Below are 19,935 nucleotides of genomic sequence, written 5' to 3'. Positions count from 1 at the left end.
TCAAAGTTCAGGTGATAAAATAGTAATTTTATTAACCAATTTTGAAAACGACTTTGTTGGGCTCATTGTATGACCGATGAGAAGAATTTATATTAACCAGTAGTCTGTATATAAAGAGACGTGAATACGGGCTGGGTTTTATTTAATTCAAGTTGCTTCCACTGAATGATAACCTTCAGACTTTTCAAAGCATACCTGTGTATTGTGAGAACTCTTGACGGTAATACAAAGTTAGCGGTTTCACATGGCCGAAATGAACACAATAACAATATCCCTTCTCTTCAAGTATTATGTTGTCCTTTGGCAGTGGTGTCAAAGTGGAAAGTGTGCCTTTACTTGATTTAATACATAAATTGGCAGCAATTCAGTAAAGGTCTAGACCAGTTTCAAACAAGAGTTCTAAGTGGGCATTATATTGCTTACCTAAGTCACATCGGTTACATAGTCAGATGTAATCGCAGTAAGACTTACTCATCACTCTTATCTGTCGCTAGATGTCGATGTCGTTAGTGTACCATGGAATCTATTGACAGGTTTGTTATTTTAGGATGTTTAGCTAATTAGCAGAAATTATGAAACAGGGAACGATAAGTTCGGTAGTACAATATGCCATCTGGAGGAGTAATTTTGTAAGTGAGTTCCATTGGTCAGGTAATTCTGGTTGAAAGCTGTAGAGATAATATCGCCAACTTTGAATAAAAGTGGCATATATTTTGGAGTAGCCAAAGTGGTAATTTCAGTAGCAGTAATAGTGATGGTTACTTTAAAGACACGTTCATACAAATTTACACATTTGACGCATGGTTTAATTCTGTCAAAACTGTTAAAAATATAATATGTTTTTGAGAAATAAATTGAGTCATGTTCTGTTTGGTGTCACTTCAATAGCTATTAAATACAATGTTCCTCAAATTTTTAATTTTCAGGCGATTATGAGTCCGATCATTGATAAAATTTTCCTTGGATAAACCAATGAATACTTTTTCATGTTCTTTTTGTGTATGGTTTAAATGTGAACTTAGTAGTGAAATAGCTGAGAGTAACGCACTTTCGAGAAATTAGTACAAAAGTGCAGATTTAAGCTCATATGGGCAAGGTGGCATGACGTTCACGAGACTGTTAGATTTCACAGCAAATAGGCAAGCTGGCCTGACGTTCACGAGATTGTTAGATTTTACAGCAAACAGGCAAGCTGCTATGACGTTCACAAGACTTAGATTTCACAGCAAACAGGCAAGCTGCTATGACGTTCACAAGACTTAGATTTCACAGCAAATAGGCAAGCTGCTATGACGTTCACAAGACTTAGATTTCACAGCAAATAGGCAAGCTGCTATGACGTTCACAAGACTGTTAGATTTCACAGCAAATAGGCAAGCTGCTATGACGTTCACGAGACTGTTAGATTTCACAGCAAACAGGCAAGCTGCTATGACGTTCCCGAGACTGTTAGATTTCACAGCAAATAGGCAAGCTGCTATGACGTTCGAGATGGAGCTAGATTTAACAGCATATGGGCAAGCTGACACGACGTTCACAAGACTGTTGTGCTGATCCTAACCATTGCGGCTATTCACCAGCACTGGGCACGTTTTGCTCCTATTACACTAGTGTTCCTTGTTATGGACTGGTTCCTAGGTATGAACAACCAATTGCAACAAATGAATACAGTAATTAAGATAACAATGAACAAAATGTCTTTACTTTGAATCTTTGAGTGTCAATATGCCTATACAAAAGTATGTACTTATTTTTGTGCACAAATTGGCATGAAAAATGTTACATTTATCCTATAAAGTTAATGCTGGTTTACTGTTAGAGAATAAATGAATGACTCATTTATCTGTCGACAAGGGGAAACGTACATACTACCTGTATATATAATATATATATATATATATATATATATATATATATATATATATATATATATATATATATATATATATATATATATATATATATATATATATATATATATATATATATATATATAGTCAAATGTAGCTATGCATTATTTCTCTGCATTTGAAATGCCTTCTACTTTCAAAATGGCTAAAGTTTAGCAAACGATTTTTCAGGAAAAATCATTAAAATTTATCTTTTATAAGAAAACAAGTGAAGGTTCTACTTTAGTAACAGCAACAATTATTCACATGGGCTCTGCATTGTTTGCACAACTTAATATGCCTTGATAGCAAACGATTTATGTCGAATATAGTCAAATTTTATCGAGGGGCTTATTTGAAAGTTGTTTGGAAGTTATTCTTTTCAGGTGAAATCGCCCTTATTTGATATCTGAAAGGCATAATATTTGAAAATCTGAACGGTATTGATACCGAAATTATTTCTATAAAATCTTGTTTAATTTATTTATTAATTTTTATTTAGAACATCATTGATGGTATATCTAAAGCCACGTAAGGCCTCATGGTCAGGATGGTATATCTACAGCCACGTAAGGCCTCATTGTCAGGATGGTATATCTACAGACACGTAAGGTCTCATTGTCAGAATGCTCGATTTGGACAACTCATTATTGCGCGGTGTTTGATGAGTCGCTCAAAGTTATTGGTTAATTGTTTTAACGTCGGCCATTTTAGACCGTGAGTCAGTATTTTTCTTAAACAAAACTGCTTTTGTAAACATTTGAAGTTTAGGACAAAAGCTCTAATTACCTGAATTCTCTGCATGTATTTATCCTTATGATATTGTTTCAGTCTTGAAAAGAAGCTGAAGGACATAGACGAAATCATGTCAAAATAGATGAAAACAGTGTCCAAAGATAATTACAAGCATAGCGGTCTTCAACCTTCGAGCGATATAGCAGTTCTTATTATATATTCTCTCTCTCTCTCTCTCTCTCTCTCTCTCTCTCTCTCTCAGTGTGTGGACGTTTTAGAATCGAAATCAGAATATACCCATTGGACCAAAATCAGAAATATTAAAAAAACTGGTAATGATCTTGTCATTGTTGGATCAGGATATATACCACCAGAAGGCTTGTAGTATATCTCTGATGAAACATTTACTAAATTCAAGTTATATTTTTGTCGTTGGTGACATTAATGCAAAAACTGATAACTTGCAAGATATGTGCAATAACTTTCTAAAGCAAACAAAGGTTATTTATTCAGCCTTGATAATGATACAATGAATTAAATTGGAAGGAACCGAGAATCCATACAAATATATCATACCCAAGGTCCGATACCCGCATAACACAATTAGAAATAGGTATGGTCTGCATTTATTGATTATAATAATTTTTAAATGTACGGTAGTGTAGACAGGGATGCTGGTAAATACAATCCCGGTGACAAGAGCATAATTAATTATTCAGTAACGACTTTAAGTGGCTTCAAATTGAAACAATATTTAAAGTGCTTTATTTTCATCCTGTGGTATTAAACATCATTGTGCCTACTAAATTCGAAGTAATAGGCGATCCTGTATTTGGTGATCCTATCGCGGGACATAGAACTATAAGATTGTGGAATTCGAGAAGAAAAAATGAAATCCTGGAGAAAATAAAGGTTCTCATTTTAATTATATCAACTTCAAATTGGAGAAACTTATTAAAAACTGAAAATGTCTCTTGAAGAACATAAAGGTGAAAGTTCTGATAATGCAGACAAGAATAAAGCTGGCTGTAAGCCATGGTGTGGCACTGTGTGTTTAATGCAGGCAAGAATAAAGCTGGCTGTAAGCCATGGTGTGGCACTGTGTGTATAATGCAGGCAAGAATAAAGCTGGCTGTAAGCCATGGTGTGGCACTGTGTGTATTATGCCAGCAAGAATAAAGCTGGCTGTAAGCCATGGTGTGGCACTGTGTGTATAATGCAGACAAGAATAAATCTGGCTGTAAGCCATGGTTGGGCACTGTGCGTTTAATGCAGGCAAGAATAAAGCTGGCTGTAAGCCATGGTTTGGCACTGTGTGTTTAATGCAGGCAAGAATAAAGCTGGCTGTAAGCCATGGTTTGGCACTGTGTGTTTAATGCAGGCAAGAATAAAGCTGGCTGTAAGCCATGGTGTGGCACTGTGTGTATTATGCCAGCAAGAATAAAGCTGGCTGTAAGCCATGGTTTGGCACTGTGTGTATAATGCCAGGAAGAATAAATCTGGCTGTAAGCCATGGTTATGCACTGTGTGTATAATGCCAGGAAGAATAAATCTGGCTGTAAGCCATGGTGTGACACTGTGCAGCTTTATTCTTGCCTGCATTATCAGAACTTTCATCTTTATGTTCTTCAAGTGACATTTTCAGTTTTTAATAAGTTTTTCCAATTTGAAGTTGACATAATTAAAATAAGGACCTTTATTTTCTCCAGGATTTAATTTTTCAGTTTTCACAATTTTTTCAAAGTATTTAATTGCTGATAATATCATGTATCTAGGCAACTGTGTGATAAAGTGAGTTTCATTCACTTACACAAAAATGGTGATATTTTCATCTGTTTAGGTATCTATCGAACAAGTTTGACGAGTAATCCATTATTGTTTAAAATGAAAACAAAATTCGTAAGTTCAACCTAGTGAGCTAAATGAATGATCATTTCAAGTTAAAAACAGTCAAACACGTTACAAGTTCAGTTTTCCCGTATTCATTACTTCGCTGTGCTGTCATGCGCCGGCGGTCAGAACTAGCTCGACCTTTCCTGTCAAGCCAGAAGATATTTCAATTGTATCAGGCTTTCACGGCAAAATAGTACACAGCTTTCGATCTATTTTCCTGAACGTATATAGATTATATAGTAATTCAATTAAGCATATCCAAACTAAGAAATATATTGTTAACAAAATAATCTTTCAATGTTATTATTTAGTAAATCAATATTTTATGCACAAAGTGACGTGGTATTTCGTAACTGAATATTTTTATTTTTCTTGAATAAAAATTTTAAATGGTCGCCTGTGCCACACAAGAAAGACTATTTATGTTAGTCTTGTTTGAAAAGAGTCGATTGAGTCTGGGACCCTTCTGCTGTACGGCACAATGTTTCACCACAGTGGCCCATTAATTTGTGGTATCAAAACGAAAATTATAATGTATTTAGCACACTCCCATAAAATGACGAGAAATTGAAAAGCTGAATCTGAGGCGGTAAAACCATAATAAACATCTCAAACTCAAACGGGAAGCTTAACTCCCTGGCTGTTGACAGAAATGTATTTGCTCAATGTTGCAGCCACATAGTTTGTTTTGTACAAGAACCAAATTTGCTTGCCTCTCTTTAGAAAGACTCACTTGAATTTGTTATTTTCATAGTTAAATTATTTACATCGAGAATGGTGTGTTTTTTTTCTTCAGTATTTTAAATCGTCAAGAATGTGAGTTAGAAGAGCATTTCTATGCATTGGAGTTAGCCTCAGGTACATTTTCATAGCCTTTATTAATAATAGTAACGACTGTCACCCGCCTATCAATTTTGTGATATTACGAATCGTGCTAGGCATTGATTGTTAGCTGTAAACCACCGTATATCGTAGTATAAATATAACTGACAGCATTTGAAACATGACACGTTGGTTTTTCATTAATTGCTTTGCAGATATTACATTTTACAGAGAATGTCCTGAGGAGAAAAAAAAACAAAAAACAAAACAAAAAAAAAAAAAAAAACAATCACTGAAAAATGAACGTTAATAGGTTGGATGGAATTCAACTCTGGCTGTCATGCCATGCTTAAGGTCAATTTGTTCATAGAGTGGGGGCACTATGCTAGGGATATTAGAAAAAGAACACGGCAAAAAATTGTGTTGGCTTATGGGTGGAGATAAAAGATAACGTTGCGAGCGACATTGCCACAGAAGAAGTGCATTCAGTTTGCTCATGGAGTGGAGGCACTATACTAGGGATATTAGACAAAAAATCACGGGGAAAAAATTGTGTTGGCTTAGGGGTGGAGATAAAGATAAAGATAACGTTGCGAGCGACATTGCCACAGAAGTATTGCGTTCATCTCGTGACACTCAGCTGAGTTCTCTGTATTTGTGTCAACCGAAGCATTATCATCTATTCACCTTTTTGAAAACAGTCCAAGGCGTTTCTACCACGTCCAGGACGAACAGTTCATACAGAAAGTTATACAATGCTCCCAATTACACCACGCACTGCATTCATTTGGACTTACCTGTAGCTAAAGGGTACAATTATTCTTACAGTATATCTGTTCAGAACTTTTAATTTCTTGTTGTCATATTGGACTCTTATTAAAAGAAGCAAATAAATCGGTCCATAAATGGGTACTTGAATGATCGCATGTCATGCTATTTAGAGAACAAATTAATCACCATTCGGTACAAAGAACTACAGTTTAAATACAGACGATTTCCACGGTTACCGTGTACTTGTCTTTGCCATCTAACTGTATAAGTATATATCATCATTGTTAGCTGGAAAATATGTAATTTGTGACCGTTTTCTCCAATTCATGTTTACCATATAGCCAACGTTTTGAGTTATGGTATACATTCGTGGATCACTGCAATACATAACGTTCACAGTAAGATGGCGGATCATACGCAGATAGCTTTTGTTAGAGCGTGAATAGACTATACTCGAGGAAATCCACCATAAATTGCTAATAGGTTCCCCAATTAAAAACTCAGGGCTAGACATACTCCCAAAAGGAACTTAGACCTGGATATATCCCCAAAAGGAATTCTGCATTGGATATAACCACAAATTGAGCTCAGAACTGGATAAAAAGGAACTATTCAGCTACATAAGGATGACAAAGACGTCTTGGAAATAAACAGGTGCGATGGTTCTAGTTGAGGATTTTTCTTGTGTTCCTGTCATCACTGATTTATTGGATCGAGTCACATTTAGATCGAATATTTGTACAGGTATCTATCTATCTATCTATCTATCTATCTGTCGGTCGGTCGGTCGGTCGGTCGGTTCGTCCGTCCATCTATGCATCCATCCGTCTGTCTTTATGTCTGTCTATCTGTTGAATCTATCTATCTACCGATATTTGTCTATTTTGTACTTTTGCATCCTTTTCTGTAAGTAGGTGATTGATATCGTTTGTTTTTATATGATACAGGTAAAATATAAATACTCTAAATAATTTGCCATACTATTGGAACATTAATCATATTTCCCTAAATTTGTTAATTAATTCATTAATTCTTTTTCACTTGGTACCGGACCAGTCCAGCCCAGGTCGGCTGTCTCAGCGTATCCTTGGGAAAGGCACTTCGCTCCCATTTCCTTGGCATGATTAACCAACAACATATTAGAAGCGTCGTTAAAAAAAAAAAAAAACAGAAACAAAGAAAAACACTCTTCCTTCCATTGTTCGGTTATTGTTTCGCTGTAATTACAGCTAATTTAAATTAAAAGAAAACTTGATGTAATATTTTTTTTTGTTGTTGGAAATTTTCTGATCATCATATAATTCTTGAGGTCCTTTTTAGTACTCAACAATAACCCACCGAAACTGTGTGTGTAAACAATTTCATAAAAGTAAATAAAATCTATAGTGGCATGTATTAATCTTATAATTAACCGATGATCCACTGTATTAAGCTGACATGTTTGTAGAAATTGGAAGACATGTTCCACAAATAAAGCCCCTGTGTCCACTGGTAATTTGACCAAAGTCGATCAAACGACTCTATAAAAGAATATCTTGAAATAAAAAACAACCCTTTCATCTTCCACAATTAGTCATTTCACAGAGATAAGTCAACAAAACATTTAATGGCGATTGACATATACGACATGCTTAGGAATGTCTTAAGGCGTCTTTTCGCATATTTTTCAAAACTAAATATTGTAATTAGTATTTGTAGAAATATTTAACTAGGTCTGTGTGGCATTCGATCTGAAACATCAGGGGACGATGGTGGAGGCGGTTGGAGTGGGGTGGGTGGGTATCCATTTGAACAAATTAAGCGACCTTTGAATGTGGTGTCAAAATACGTTGTCGGGTGCAGAATTACGTCTTGTTTTCTTCTTGTAGAGGTCTGATTTCTTGTTTTATATTTTTTATCAGAAGGATTTTACTTTTAACTGTGATCATCCAAGTTTACAAAAACCCATTATTCCTAATTAAGATACTGTTTCATTGATAAAGCACATCGATCTTAGCAAGTACACGGCCATCAATCCCTCTCTTGACTTTGTAAGTGTGTGTCAATGAAAGATATCACAAAACAAACTGAGCAAATTATCTGGATATTAGCTCACAAGGAAGAATATTACTTGCAATAAATTGAAAGGAGCATTAAAAGCTAAACACAGTATATAATATGATTGAGGACAGTTGGCTTTTACTTATGTTCACAAGGCAAACAGCCGTGACCGGGTGTATTCCGGAACGATCACTTGTAGTAAAAGCAATTGCAGTCATTTTGTTCAATTCAAACATATCCAGAAAGTGCAAGACATCCAAAGCTGACTTTTTTGTATGTTACGTCATTGTTAGTGCATAACAAATCAGATAGTTCTTATGCATATGAACTCATGATTAACGCTATGGATATCATCAATCAATTTCGAAAATTAAGAAAACTTATAAGGAACTAAATAAATGCAGTGTTGCCTAAAAAGTGAAATGCATCTGACTGGTAACGTATAAAAACAGATCCCTAATGTTCATATCATAACATGCTGTCCAAAAAACACTGGTCACATCTCTTTTTGCATCTCAAGTTTACAACTTCAACAAATAGACCAGTTCTTCATTTTTTGTTTGTTATTTATTGACTACAATTCCAAACATAAAACTTTGACCTCGCTATGTATGTAAAAGAATATTTTGTGTCCAGTATTTGTATTTTAAAACATTAAACAACCAACTGTTGTTGTCCAGTCAATACCCAAGCCCATTAAAATGAGCCTGGAAAACATATACAAAAAGTTATTTGAAGTATTATGTATAGACACGATAATAATGAAACAGGTTACTGAGTTTTAACTTGTTCCAAGGAACAATCAAACCCTCGCTGCTTGTAACAGCACCAATCGCCTAGTTTTCATACACCAACACTCTGATCTACTAATCTATTAGCTCCCCCCCCCCAAAAAAAAGGATGATAAAAGACGAAGGAGTGGATTCAGTGTGCACGGGAAAGATCTCACTAGGCAAGCATAAATCAGCCCTCATCAAAATGCTTAAATCCATTAGATTTTAATTTAACAATGCAAAGTAAATGCATGAAATTATAATATATTAGTAATGATAACAATAATTGAAGCACCTAATCATTATCATCATCATCATCAATGTATCTCGATGAAAATGCACCAATTAACAGTGAATCTGAAATCAAGTTTTGCCCTCGGAAAAAGAAGTAAAATATGTCTTGACAAGTATTTTTCATCTGTTGTAATTTTTCAACATTTCATAATTATTTCTCAATAAACTACGTTAACGTGGTTTTAAAATGTGCTCGAAAAATAAGATGCAAACTACTCAGCTGTGTGTGTGTTTTAAGAGCATGGCATCTGTCAAGAAGAAAAAAGGAAATGAAAGTTTATTAACTTAGTACTATTGCAATTAATATGTTTATTTGCAAAACTACGTTTTAGTCAGAGAAGAACCAAGCACTGGAGCGGCAGGGAGGGCGAACAGACCACTTTGTAGGAACGTCCAAATGTTGAAAATAAGCCTTCCTACGAACGATCGAAAAATAAAATCCGTCGACAGATTTAAAAAAAAGCGTTGATACTTTACTGAGAAAATCTCTATGGAATTTCCAATTAATATTACTCCATTGTCGTTGGTGATTTTTTCTAGTTTATTATGTACGCGCTTTACGCAATTACGTCTTCGCGAGGTCCCACCCTCCCTGCTGCTATTAATTTATCCAAATATTTTATCAAGTCCAATACGATATCTTGTTCTAGGATCACGCAAATTTATTGTTATAAATCCATGCGGAGTAGCTTGCGCTCGTGAAAAGAAGTTTTTAAATTTAATTATATCCATGTCACCGCTACAGCAAGTTTGATGAATATTTCGCATCGTGTGTGTATCAACTCCATTAAACACAACTAAAAAATTACAGTTATCTCTGATCACTTTTGGTATTTGTGTGTATCGTTGAGTAACATAAATAACATCGGTGTTTTTATGTCTACCTAGAGAAAAAATCCTGGCTGGATTTGATTGTTTGTCCAGCATCACATCATCATATACAACTAAATTATTAATAAATCCGTCTATGGAATCTGCTGATGGTGCTTCATCAATATCGGTTATAAACTCGATAACATCGTTACTTTTATCTATTTGCGCGTTTTCATTAAAATCCTTAAGTACATCATAACATCGTTGATCATCAACTGACGGGGCTACCAAATACAATTTATCCCACTTTTACCATCTCATTATAAGATTAAGTAACAACTGCGTCTTTCCACTTCCAGATGGTCCTACTATTATCATTCTGATGGAATTTGGTAACGCAGGATGGTGCTTGACAGTTTCTCGTTTTTTTGTTGCTGAGAAATCAATTATATCCATGCTGTATAAAATATCCATGGATTTATATTGTGTGAAGTGCAGGACGCGTACCCCGACGGATACACTAACAACTATTACCACAAAAAATAACAGATCAGCGGTTACGGGTAAGTGTACGCGGTGTGGTACAAAGAAATGTAAATTTATTCCCGGTGATAATTCAGGGACAAAGTCAGCGTTAAAAAAAAAACGAGGAGGTGATATTGCAGCAAAATTAACAAAATTACCGGCAACTCCGTGGGCTAAGTATCCAGGAGAAAAAGATCTACCAGGATATAATTATTGCGGTCCTGGTACTCGACTCGATATCAGGCTTGATAATCAAGATCAACCAAAACCAGGCGAGGAACCAATAAATGCTATTGATAAAGCATGTCATGCTCATGATGTTGCGTATAAAAGTAATGATCTACAACATAAGCATATTGCAGATGTGAAATTAATTCACGCGCTAAATTCTATAAAAAATAAAAATATCAAAGAAAAATTAGCTAATTGGTTAGTAAGATCCGCGATGAAAGGTAAATTAGCACTAGGGGCTGGTAATATATAAAATGGAATCGATTTATTATTCATCATTTGGATACTGGAAAGGTAAAGCAGCAATGAGTAAACTTGCTGATGCAGCAGCGGTTAAACATTCTCCTGCTAAAGCGTGGTTATCCAAACAAGCAAAATGGCAAATTTATTTACCACCACCTAAGCAAATTCGATTTGCACATTTTGATGTTAGTGTTCCTAATGAAGTTCATCAAGCTGATATATTATTTCTACCACATGATACCGTTAAAATTGGTCGACGTCAAATAACATATAAGTACGCGCTGACTGTCATTGACGTTGCAAGTAGATATAAAGATGCAGAACCGCTATCAACGAAAACAGCATCTGAGGTAGCTTTTAAACGAATTTATCAATGAGGTGGTGTGCGATGGCCACAGCTGCTACAGTTGGATCCTGGCAAGGAATTTCTTGGTCCAGTATCATCGCTGATGAAACAACATAATACCAAAATACGACGAGGACATACTGCGATTCATCGTGATCAGGCAATTGTTGAACGATTTAATCGAACACTCGCTGAGCGGTTATTTGGATATCAATATGCGATGGAATTTATTCAGGATACGAGATCTCGTGAATGGGTTGCAAGATTACCAAGTGTGATAACTGCATTAAATAATGAGATCACTCGAACAACCAATATGAAACCTATTAACGCAGTCACAAAAAAAGTATAACTACACAACGACGTGATTTTTCAGCGCAACTAGTATTAGGTAATATCACTGTCAGGTATTTATACGAGCCCGGTGAACTCGAAGGTGGTAAAAAAAAGAGCGACTGATCCTATTTGGAGTGTTACCACACACAAGATATCCACCGTGACAAGATCCTCAGGTAGACCCGCAATCTACAGACTGGATTCAACTGCTCCTCAACGTGGATTTGTACGTGAACAATTACAAGTAATTCCCGAGGACACGCAATTACCACCGAGATCACTTAACTAGCTCCTCTACGTCGATTACACTCAAGACAGGTCAACATGATATTTTCGCGTGTATGACCGCGACTGTTATCTTTTCTATCTACGGTAAATTGTCTTGGATTATTACTCGAATATCTCCATAACATCACACAATTACAATTTGCACAGTGATTATTCTGTTGTTGTTTCAGCGCGTTGATAAATTCAACATGAAGATCAAATTCTCGATTATTTTTTTTATCGCTTTGTTTATAACCAGCTAATTTTTTTCTTATTATGTCACCGCCAACATCATCACTAGTCACTGACTCGTCCAGGACAATTCGTCTCAATTGAGATATTTTTCTGACTCTAGACACTGCGAGATAAACTAAGTTTGACCACTCGATACGATCATCTATAATCCAAACAACTGTAACGGTAATAGTTAATCCCTGAGATGACTGTATTGTCATTGCATATCCTAGTGTCCACGGAGATTTGTTCAACGATAATGCATCTTCAACAACATCAGCATCAACTGTGATAATATCATTTAATACTAAATTCTGTTTCTCGGTCTGTCCTGGTATATCAACGTCAATATTTTGCCGCCGTGTATCAGCTGGTCGATAACACAACGGCACTGGCAGCGTCGGAAACTTTTCTCGTTGTAATTGAAATAACTCTCGTTGAAGTGTATCACGAACTATCTTTCTACTTGCAACTATCAGATCATTTGGTCGCCACGTTTGTAGAAAGTCGTTCATGGGTGTTTCTGGAATTATTCCACGCATTACTTCACACTGAATTTTATTCGGTTGTAGTCTGATTAATTTTGTAAACTCCTTCAACGTTGCATCAAGTGCTCTATGATCATCAGTTATTTCTTCATAGTAATCAGCGAAATTTTTCAGCCAATCATGTGGAGATGGTCCAACAAACGGTGGTGGTTGACCGTGATCGGCGCACATTATCACAGCAGTATTTCTTGTTAACAACCAATCTAGAAACGTTTTTAATGTTTCTAACGGCACCGTGCATATTTCATCCCATATTATAATCCTCGGAATATATTTTTCTCCCATCCTTAAAGATGTCCATGTATCACCCTTCCATCGGAAGAAGCTATGATAAGTACATGATTGTACTTATCGTTGTTTCATCTCTCGCGCGAGTCTGTATGTAGGTGTCAGCACGATCATATCCGAGTTCTGAAATAGTTCGATCGCTAGAGTGGTTTTACCAGAACCGATAGGTCCGTTTAGATAAACCGTTTCGTGTCTAGTTATTGGATCGTATACCGATGGTGCAGAAGATATCTGATTATTTCTGCCTGATTTTATCAGGTAAATATCTTTAACTGCAACATCAGCGGATTCGGAATAATCGAGTATATATTCCTTTTTTATTCTCCACAAACCCCACGATGCACAAGTGCCTATGCTTAATTTTTCTAACAGTATTGAATATTTTTTACTTATATAAAACGAATCAGTAGCAACTCTGACAGCGAGTGTAAAAACTTTATTTATCATCGATAATAGATTTATCGAAACGTACGCGAGCATTGAAGATCTTAAATGAGTATACTTTGGTGACTTACCGTCCATGTAACTTACAATTGTACCTAGTTTAATTCCATTTGACAAGAAAGCCATTTCTCGACTTATAAACGTATTTCTGTTCGTTGTATCAGCGATTATAAAATCTAACTCAGCATCGTCCATGATCAGTCTTGTACAATGTCGTCTGTGATCATATGCTCCTCCTTGGGTAAACTTGCCAATTATTTTTCTACCAAGCTCTTTTGTAATTTTATTCTCGTAATCGGTTTCATCCGAATACTCCTTTTGTTGTGGTAACCAAACTTCGGTTTGTTTCCGGTATGATATAATTGCTTCACTTACAATCAACCGTGTTAACATCGCACAATCTAGCATATACAGTAACAGTACTATTGGTGCCCACATTTATTCTGAAAAATGTTTTCCAAACCAGGTATAACAAATCGCATGGAGCTCTTTAGACATTTCAAATGACTCGATACAAGCAAATCCAGTTAGGTCAAAATCCGGTAATGGTCCATTTATCGATACTCGTTTCATCTCGTGCGTCGGATGACCGAATCGCTCAAAGTACACAGAACAATCTCCGTATCCAAGAAAACTTCCCGGATAACATGCAACCATATCAACTGAAATAACATCTTTATGATTGTATTTAGTATTCCATAGTCCGCCGTGTCCGTATTCGACACAACTAGATATTATGTCATTGAGAAAATCAGACCGAGTTGGCTTCCACGAATTTTTCTTTCTAGCAAAATGAGCCGCAACTGACGGAACAGTAAAACAGTTGCTCAGTAGTTCGTCAGTGTCATCAGTATATTGCAGTGCAAGATTTTTTTCATTTTTTTTTGGCGAAGATCTGTTCGATAAATAACACCATTTGGTCTTACAAACTGATCAAATTTATTCTTTTCCTCTATGCATGATTCGTCGCTAAAACTCTGAAATAACCATACTGACACAGGATCGATTTTACTTATTTCGTTAATAAAATCAAACATATCTCCGGGATAACATTTAACAGTTCGATCTCGTGGAAACACTGTTACTGCATTAGTCCACGCGTGTGCGTTATCATCAATAATTTCGATCGAAGCTCCTTTTGATTTATATTTCGATTCATACAAAATCTCTCCTATTATCGTCGCTACGGTTATTGGAAATTTTAATCTTTTTCCTAACTCAGCGCCATCTTTGATAGACGCCCCGGTATCTTTAACTGTTTCTCCCCACGTGTTTATTATGTTACGTCTTTTATCCGTTAGACCGTTTCCACGGGCCGCGCTTGTAAAATGTTCTATTACTCGTTCAGCCACACAATTTATTTTTGAAAATTTCATCGGCGCCAGTTTATCAATGTTAAGTTTTTCATTTATCACATAGATTCCATAAATAACCGCGGTCACAGGATATGCTCGTTCATAATACGGTTTGTCAATACCGGTCACGAGACCTGGTTTGGAATCTCTACTTGGTATGACAGTTTTTTCATCACCGTGGACAGGATCATATTTGTCACGGATAATCCAATCATCTGTTTCTGTCAACACGACAAATTTTATTCTGAAAAGATATTTGCGATTATCAAGATAGTTAATGATAATTGCTGCTCGTTTGTCATTCATCGTAGCGTCGATGATATCTTTGTCGCGTATAATCTTGAACGTTGACCAGACATGAGATGTACCATCTGCGTGAAATTCTTTCTTGGTGTCGTTAATTTTATTAATCAAACTTTTGTTTTTCTTATCAACTAGATGTTTTATTGGTATATCAGGAGATATTCTGTCGAGATTAAATTTATCTGCGCTCCAAGGCTTGATTCGGGATAATCTATCGAATTCGTTCATATTATATTTCAAACAAGTATTTAAATTAAAATATTATATTTCAAACAAGTATTTAAATTAAAATATTATGCATACAATGTCTCGATGCAAATGGCCTTCGGTGGGTTCATTGACTTGTTGCAACAAATCCTGTAAAAGGGAATTTTGCGGACAACACATGCAAAACGTTCACCGTGGAAGCTTAGGACCAATACCATGTCTACGATGTGGTGTTGGAGTACGAAATAAAATAGAGTTGTGTGCGTGTTGTGGTGGTAAACGATACAGAGAGCATAAAAGATATTATGATAAAAAAAATGATGTCAGTGACGGAGCTATAAAATCCGTGGAGGATTATTTAACTAAGTTTTCAGACAAATTATGATTTAAACAAATGATATTATTATATAATGGAGCAAAATAAATTTGTCCCGCATCCTATAATAACAGACTACGAATCAAATATTCATGGTATGATTAGAAATTGCAGGTTGAAGAGATCAGTTGGTGTTATTAGTAATACTGGATATCTAAAGTTTACTATTAGGAAGAAAACTTATCTTTGTCATCGTTTCACATACGAGTGTCACAAGGGGTTGATCAAAGACGGTCTTGTGATCGATCATATCAACGGGGTGAAAATTGACAATAATTTATCCAATCTTCGAGCTGTTACACAGAGCGAGAACTCTGCACGGGGAAGTACTGGTAAATATGACAGAACAATTGTAAGGAGGGCTGTAAAATCCACAAACATATAAACTGGCGAAGAGAAAACGTTTCAATCAATGTATTCTGCTGCAAAATACTTTGATATTAACTCGCGTGTGGTAAAATACGTCGCGGAAAATATAACCAAATCCACTTTTTCCAGTAAATATAAACAGAAAATCATATTCCAATATTGTTAGTAAGATAAACTATCATCACTATGAAGTAATTACGTAGAATTATATTTATTAACTATTTTTTTTAATTATTTATCCTTTTAGGCAGAAATTACCATTTTTATACTACTTATTTTTCGATCATGCGAAAGGGAGATTACTTCAGTAATATAGTTTTCTTCGTAGATTTCCGATTTTATGGTCGTAATTAGTTAATTAATTATCTACGCCGTAATTAATATCAATAATTATACCAAAGAAAGATATTTATGGTTTCCAACTTACAAAATAGAAAAATAAACGTATTTCACGTCGTACAATATAGCGAGCTATTTTTAAACCTGTTATGAGAAATCGAGGCAAAACACGCTGTTTTAATGCAGATATTTACAATCTGTTATAATACAGAAATATTTAAACCGATCTGCAGGTGGTAAAACGTTTGATGGTGCTGTGGTAATATTGTAAATATATTTTATCAAGGCAGAACACGCTGTTTTAATGCAGATATTTACAATCTATTACGAGAAATCTTGGCAGAACACGCTGCTCTCAATTACATATATACAAACCGCTGTTTTAATACAGAAATATTTACAATCTATTCAAAAACCGCTGTTTTAATGCAGAAATATTTGCAATCTATTCAGAAACCGCTGTTTTAATGCAGAAATATTTACAATCTATTCAGAAACCGAGCTGTAGCTATATAATAATCTCTGAAACGTATATTGTTAAGATGGTTCGATAGCTCAGTTCACAACGTATCTGGCCGTGATACTCACGGTATCAGGATCGAATCCCATGACTGACAACCGTCGGTGGTTACGCATATTAGCGATTTTTATAATTCATTGGGGCACCGCCAGCCCCTCTGCGCCCAAAAGAGCCCCTCCAACCACATGTCACTGGTGGTTGATACATGTTTTGTATCACCTACGGGCTGATTATTTGGGTGGGTGGGTGTTCTCCTGAGCGTAGAAAATGGCCTCATATATGTTTGTGCCGTCCTTAATTAATATTTCATTCATTGTATATATTTCATTTCATTCATTCATTGTATATATTTCTGCTGTCATTCATTCATTGTATACTTACTGAACCTGCTAAAACACTCGAATACAGGTTCAATCATTCAACATATATGTTTGTGCCGTCCTTGGAACATCCTCGTGAGCTCGCTAAAATACTCGATTTGGGGCTAACACGAGGATATATTTTTTTTATTTAAATAAATATATGCTAAATAATGAACTACGAAAATATTAATGATGTAATTCTTGCTATTAAAAAAGTGGAAAAAGACAGAATCAATATATCTAATGAACTAAATCCTGAAAAAATAGTTTCTGATTTTGAAATTTTACACGAACGTAAGAACCAAGGAATACACACACTAACATCTGAGTACATGTTTATGAAACAGATTCAAGCGGCGATGTTTCAGTCGCTAGCTACCATAGAAGAAGATCAAGTGAAGGAACTCGCCCATCTCTCTGCCGCAGTAGAAAAAATTAGATTGGAGTTATCCCACGAATACGAGGCAAAAAAAAAATAATTAGTACTCGTATAAAACAATTAAGACAAATTATGTTAGCGAGTAACTTCGTTACTGGTGAAACGATCCAGAGTAACTTCATTGGTGAAACGACCGAGCACGTGTAATATTTTATTTTATTCAGAAAATCTTTATTTTATCTTAGATCTTTGATCTTTATTTTATCATAGATCTTTGATCTTAATATTTTATTTTATCTTAGATTTTTGATCTTAATATTTTATTTTTTCTGAAATTGATGGGCTATAGTTGGTACTCAGAATCATGCAAACCAATCAATTTCGTAATTTTGATGGGCTAATTGGTACGCAGAACTATGTAAAATGATCAAATTTTCAGAAAAAATAAAATATTTCAGCATTAGTCAAATTTGTTTGTTTTTTAGCTATTTTAGTCGATTTGTCAGGAAAAATTGATCAAATTTTCCAATATTATCAGGTCAAACCTCAAGCGGTTCTCTAATTGATTTATCGATAAATCGCCAAAAATCAGTAAAATTAGCTCAAAAAATGAGATTTTTCATGCGATTTGGTTAATTTTTCTGGTAATTTTCTTTTGAAACGAGGATTTTTAACGATTTATCGATAAATCAATTAGAGAACCGCTTGAGGTTTGACCTGACGAAAAACTGTAATTTGATCAATTTTTCCTCGACGAATCTACTAAAATAGCTGAAAAAATAACAAATTTGACTAAAAATGTCGAAATATTTAAGAAAAAATAAAATATTAAGATCAAAGATATATGATGAAATTAAAATGTTTCTGATAAAATAAAATGTTTCTGATCAAAGATCTATGATCAAAGCTCTATGATCAAAAATCATTACGATAAAAGTCTTTAAGACAAAAATCTTACGATAAAAGTATTTAAGATCTTACATGTAGATTGACAATCAAATCCTCATTACGCAGGTCAATTAATTGTCCTATGTGGTCTGTGAGTTTGAAATTTATTTGTGACAAATACTGATTATGTGTACGTAGATAAACAGTATTGGTTGGTACTTGCACGATCAAATCGCCAGGGGGAACTTGTGGTGTGAACGTGTATAAGATGTATCCTTGTTGAGCCTGATTTGATTTTCTGAGATCTATTTGAAAGCTGCCATCGATTACGTCACAGACAAGATTAACCGCGATTGTCGATGTTATATTAACGATTCAGGGGAATACATGCCTGCCGCTTCCATATGAATCATTATTATATCTAAAAACGGTTGCTGGTGGGGCTATTTTTCTCCATACAGCTAGTATTTCAGAAAAGTTTTTCGCGACAAGATCGTTGAGTGATCTTATTAATTCGCCGGTTTCAAATCCTGGAAGTGTAAAATTTAATAAATCTGCTTCAGTTATTTTATAATGATCAATATATGCTTGTTTGATGCTATTTTTTTCTCCTGAATAAATATAAGTACTAGGATTTATTACTTCACTAATAGTCTGATTAGCGTATTTAAGATCCAAAACAATTTGATTTAAATGTTGTATCGTTGCAATGATCTGATGTTTTAGATTGATATTGGGATACTCCAGGATATAGTTTTTAAATAAACGTGCTAATGTCGTTAATGCAGTTGTGTATTCGGTTTTAATGTCGTTAGCTGATGATTTGAAATTTCTTTCATAAACAATATTAGTTGAAGTTTTTATATCAAAATCAATGATAGAAAACGGTGTTATAGGATATAATTTTTCATCATGAATAACACGAGTATCCCTACCAGTCCATGGATACAAATTTCGGTATTCTGGAGTTGCTATAAACTTGGCATCGTCAGTGAGAAATTCATTTAATTTTGGTTCTGGTGGTCCTTCATGCACTGGCGCAATATCAGGCCAACCTAGTACGGATCTTATCGTGGACTGATAAATATCAATGACGTAATCAGGAGAATGTATCTCAACCGCAGAAGGTAGCGTCGGCTCATGAACGTTAATTGATATTTTTGACTCTTTTCCTGTTATTGATTTTATTCTACTCGCAAATTCCTCATTGATTTGTTCGATCTCATAACTGCCAGTTGGTATTCCAGCAACGACCCAATCAGGTGTTCCATCTGGTTTGTTTTTATTAGCAAATACAAGTGAATTATTTGCTGGTGTACCATCAAATGATTTCGATCTGATGTTT

General features: G+C 35.1%; 1 protein-coding gene across 1 annotated transcript in view; it reads left to right on the top strand.

The window, feature by feature from the left end:
* Positions 1 to 6,723: 6,723 nt before the first annotated feature.
* LOC149802216 (glycolipid beta-1,4-mannosyltransferase egh-like) overlaps positions 6,724 to 19,935 on the top strand; it is an 83,266-nt gene continuing 70,054 nt past the window's right edge. Inside the window, exon 1 of the mRNA XM_089954410.1 lies at positions 6,724 to 6,854. Coding sequence (XP_089810536.1) covers positions 6,770 to 6,854 — 85 coding nt within the window. The 5' untranslated portion in view covers positions 6,724 to 6,769. The remainder of the gene's footprint in view (positions 6,855 to 19,935) is intronic.

The sequence above is a fragment of the Sinohyriopsis cumingii genome, chromosome 4 (assembly GCF_028554795.1).
Source record: "Sinohyriopsis cumingii isolate HCF-2022 chromosome 4, ASM2855479v2, whole genome shotgun sequence".
In the NCBI taxonomy this organism is placed as follows: Eukaryota; Metazoa; Mollusca; class Bivalvia; order Unionida; family Unionidae; genus Sinohyriopsis; species Sinohyriopsis cumingii.
The sequence above is the reverse complement of the archived record's forward strand: the minus strand, read 5'-3'. Positions and strand labels throughout refer to the sequence as shown.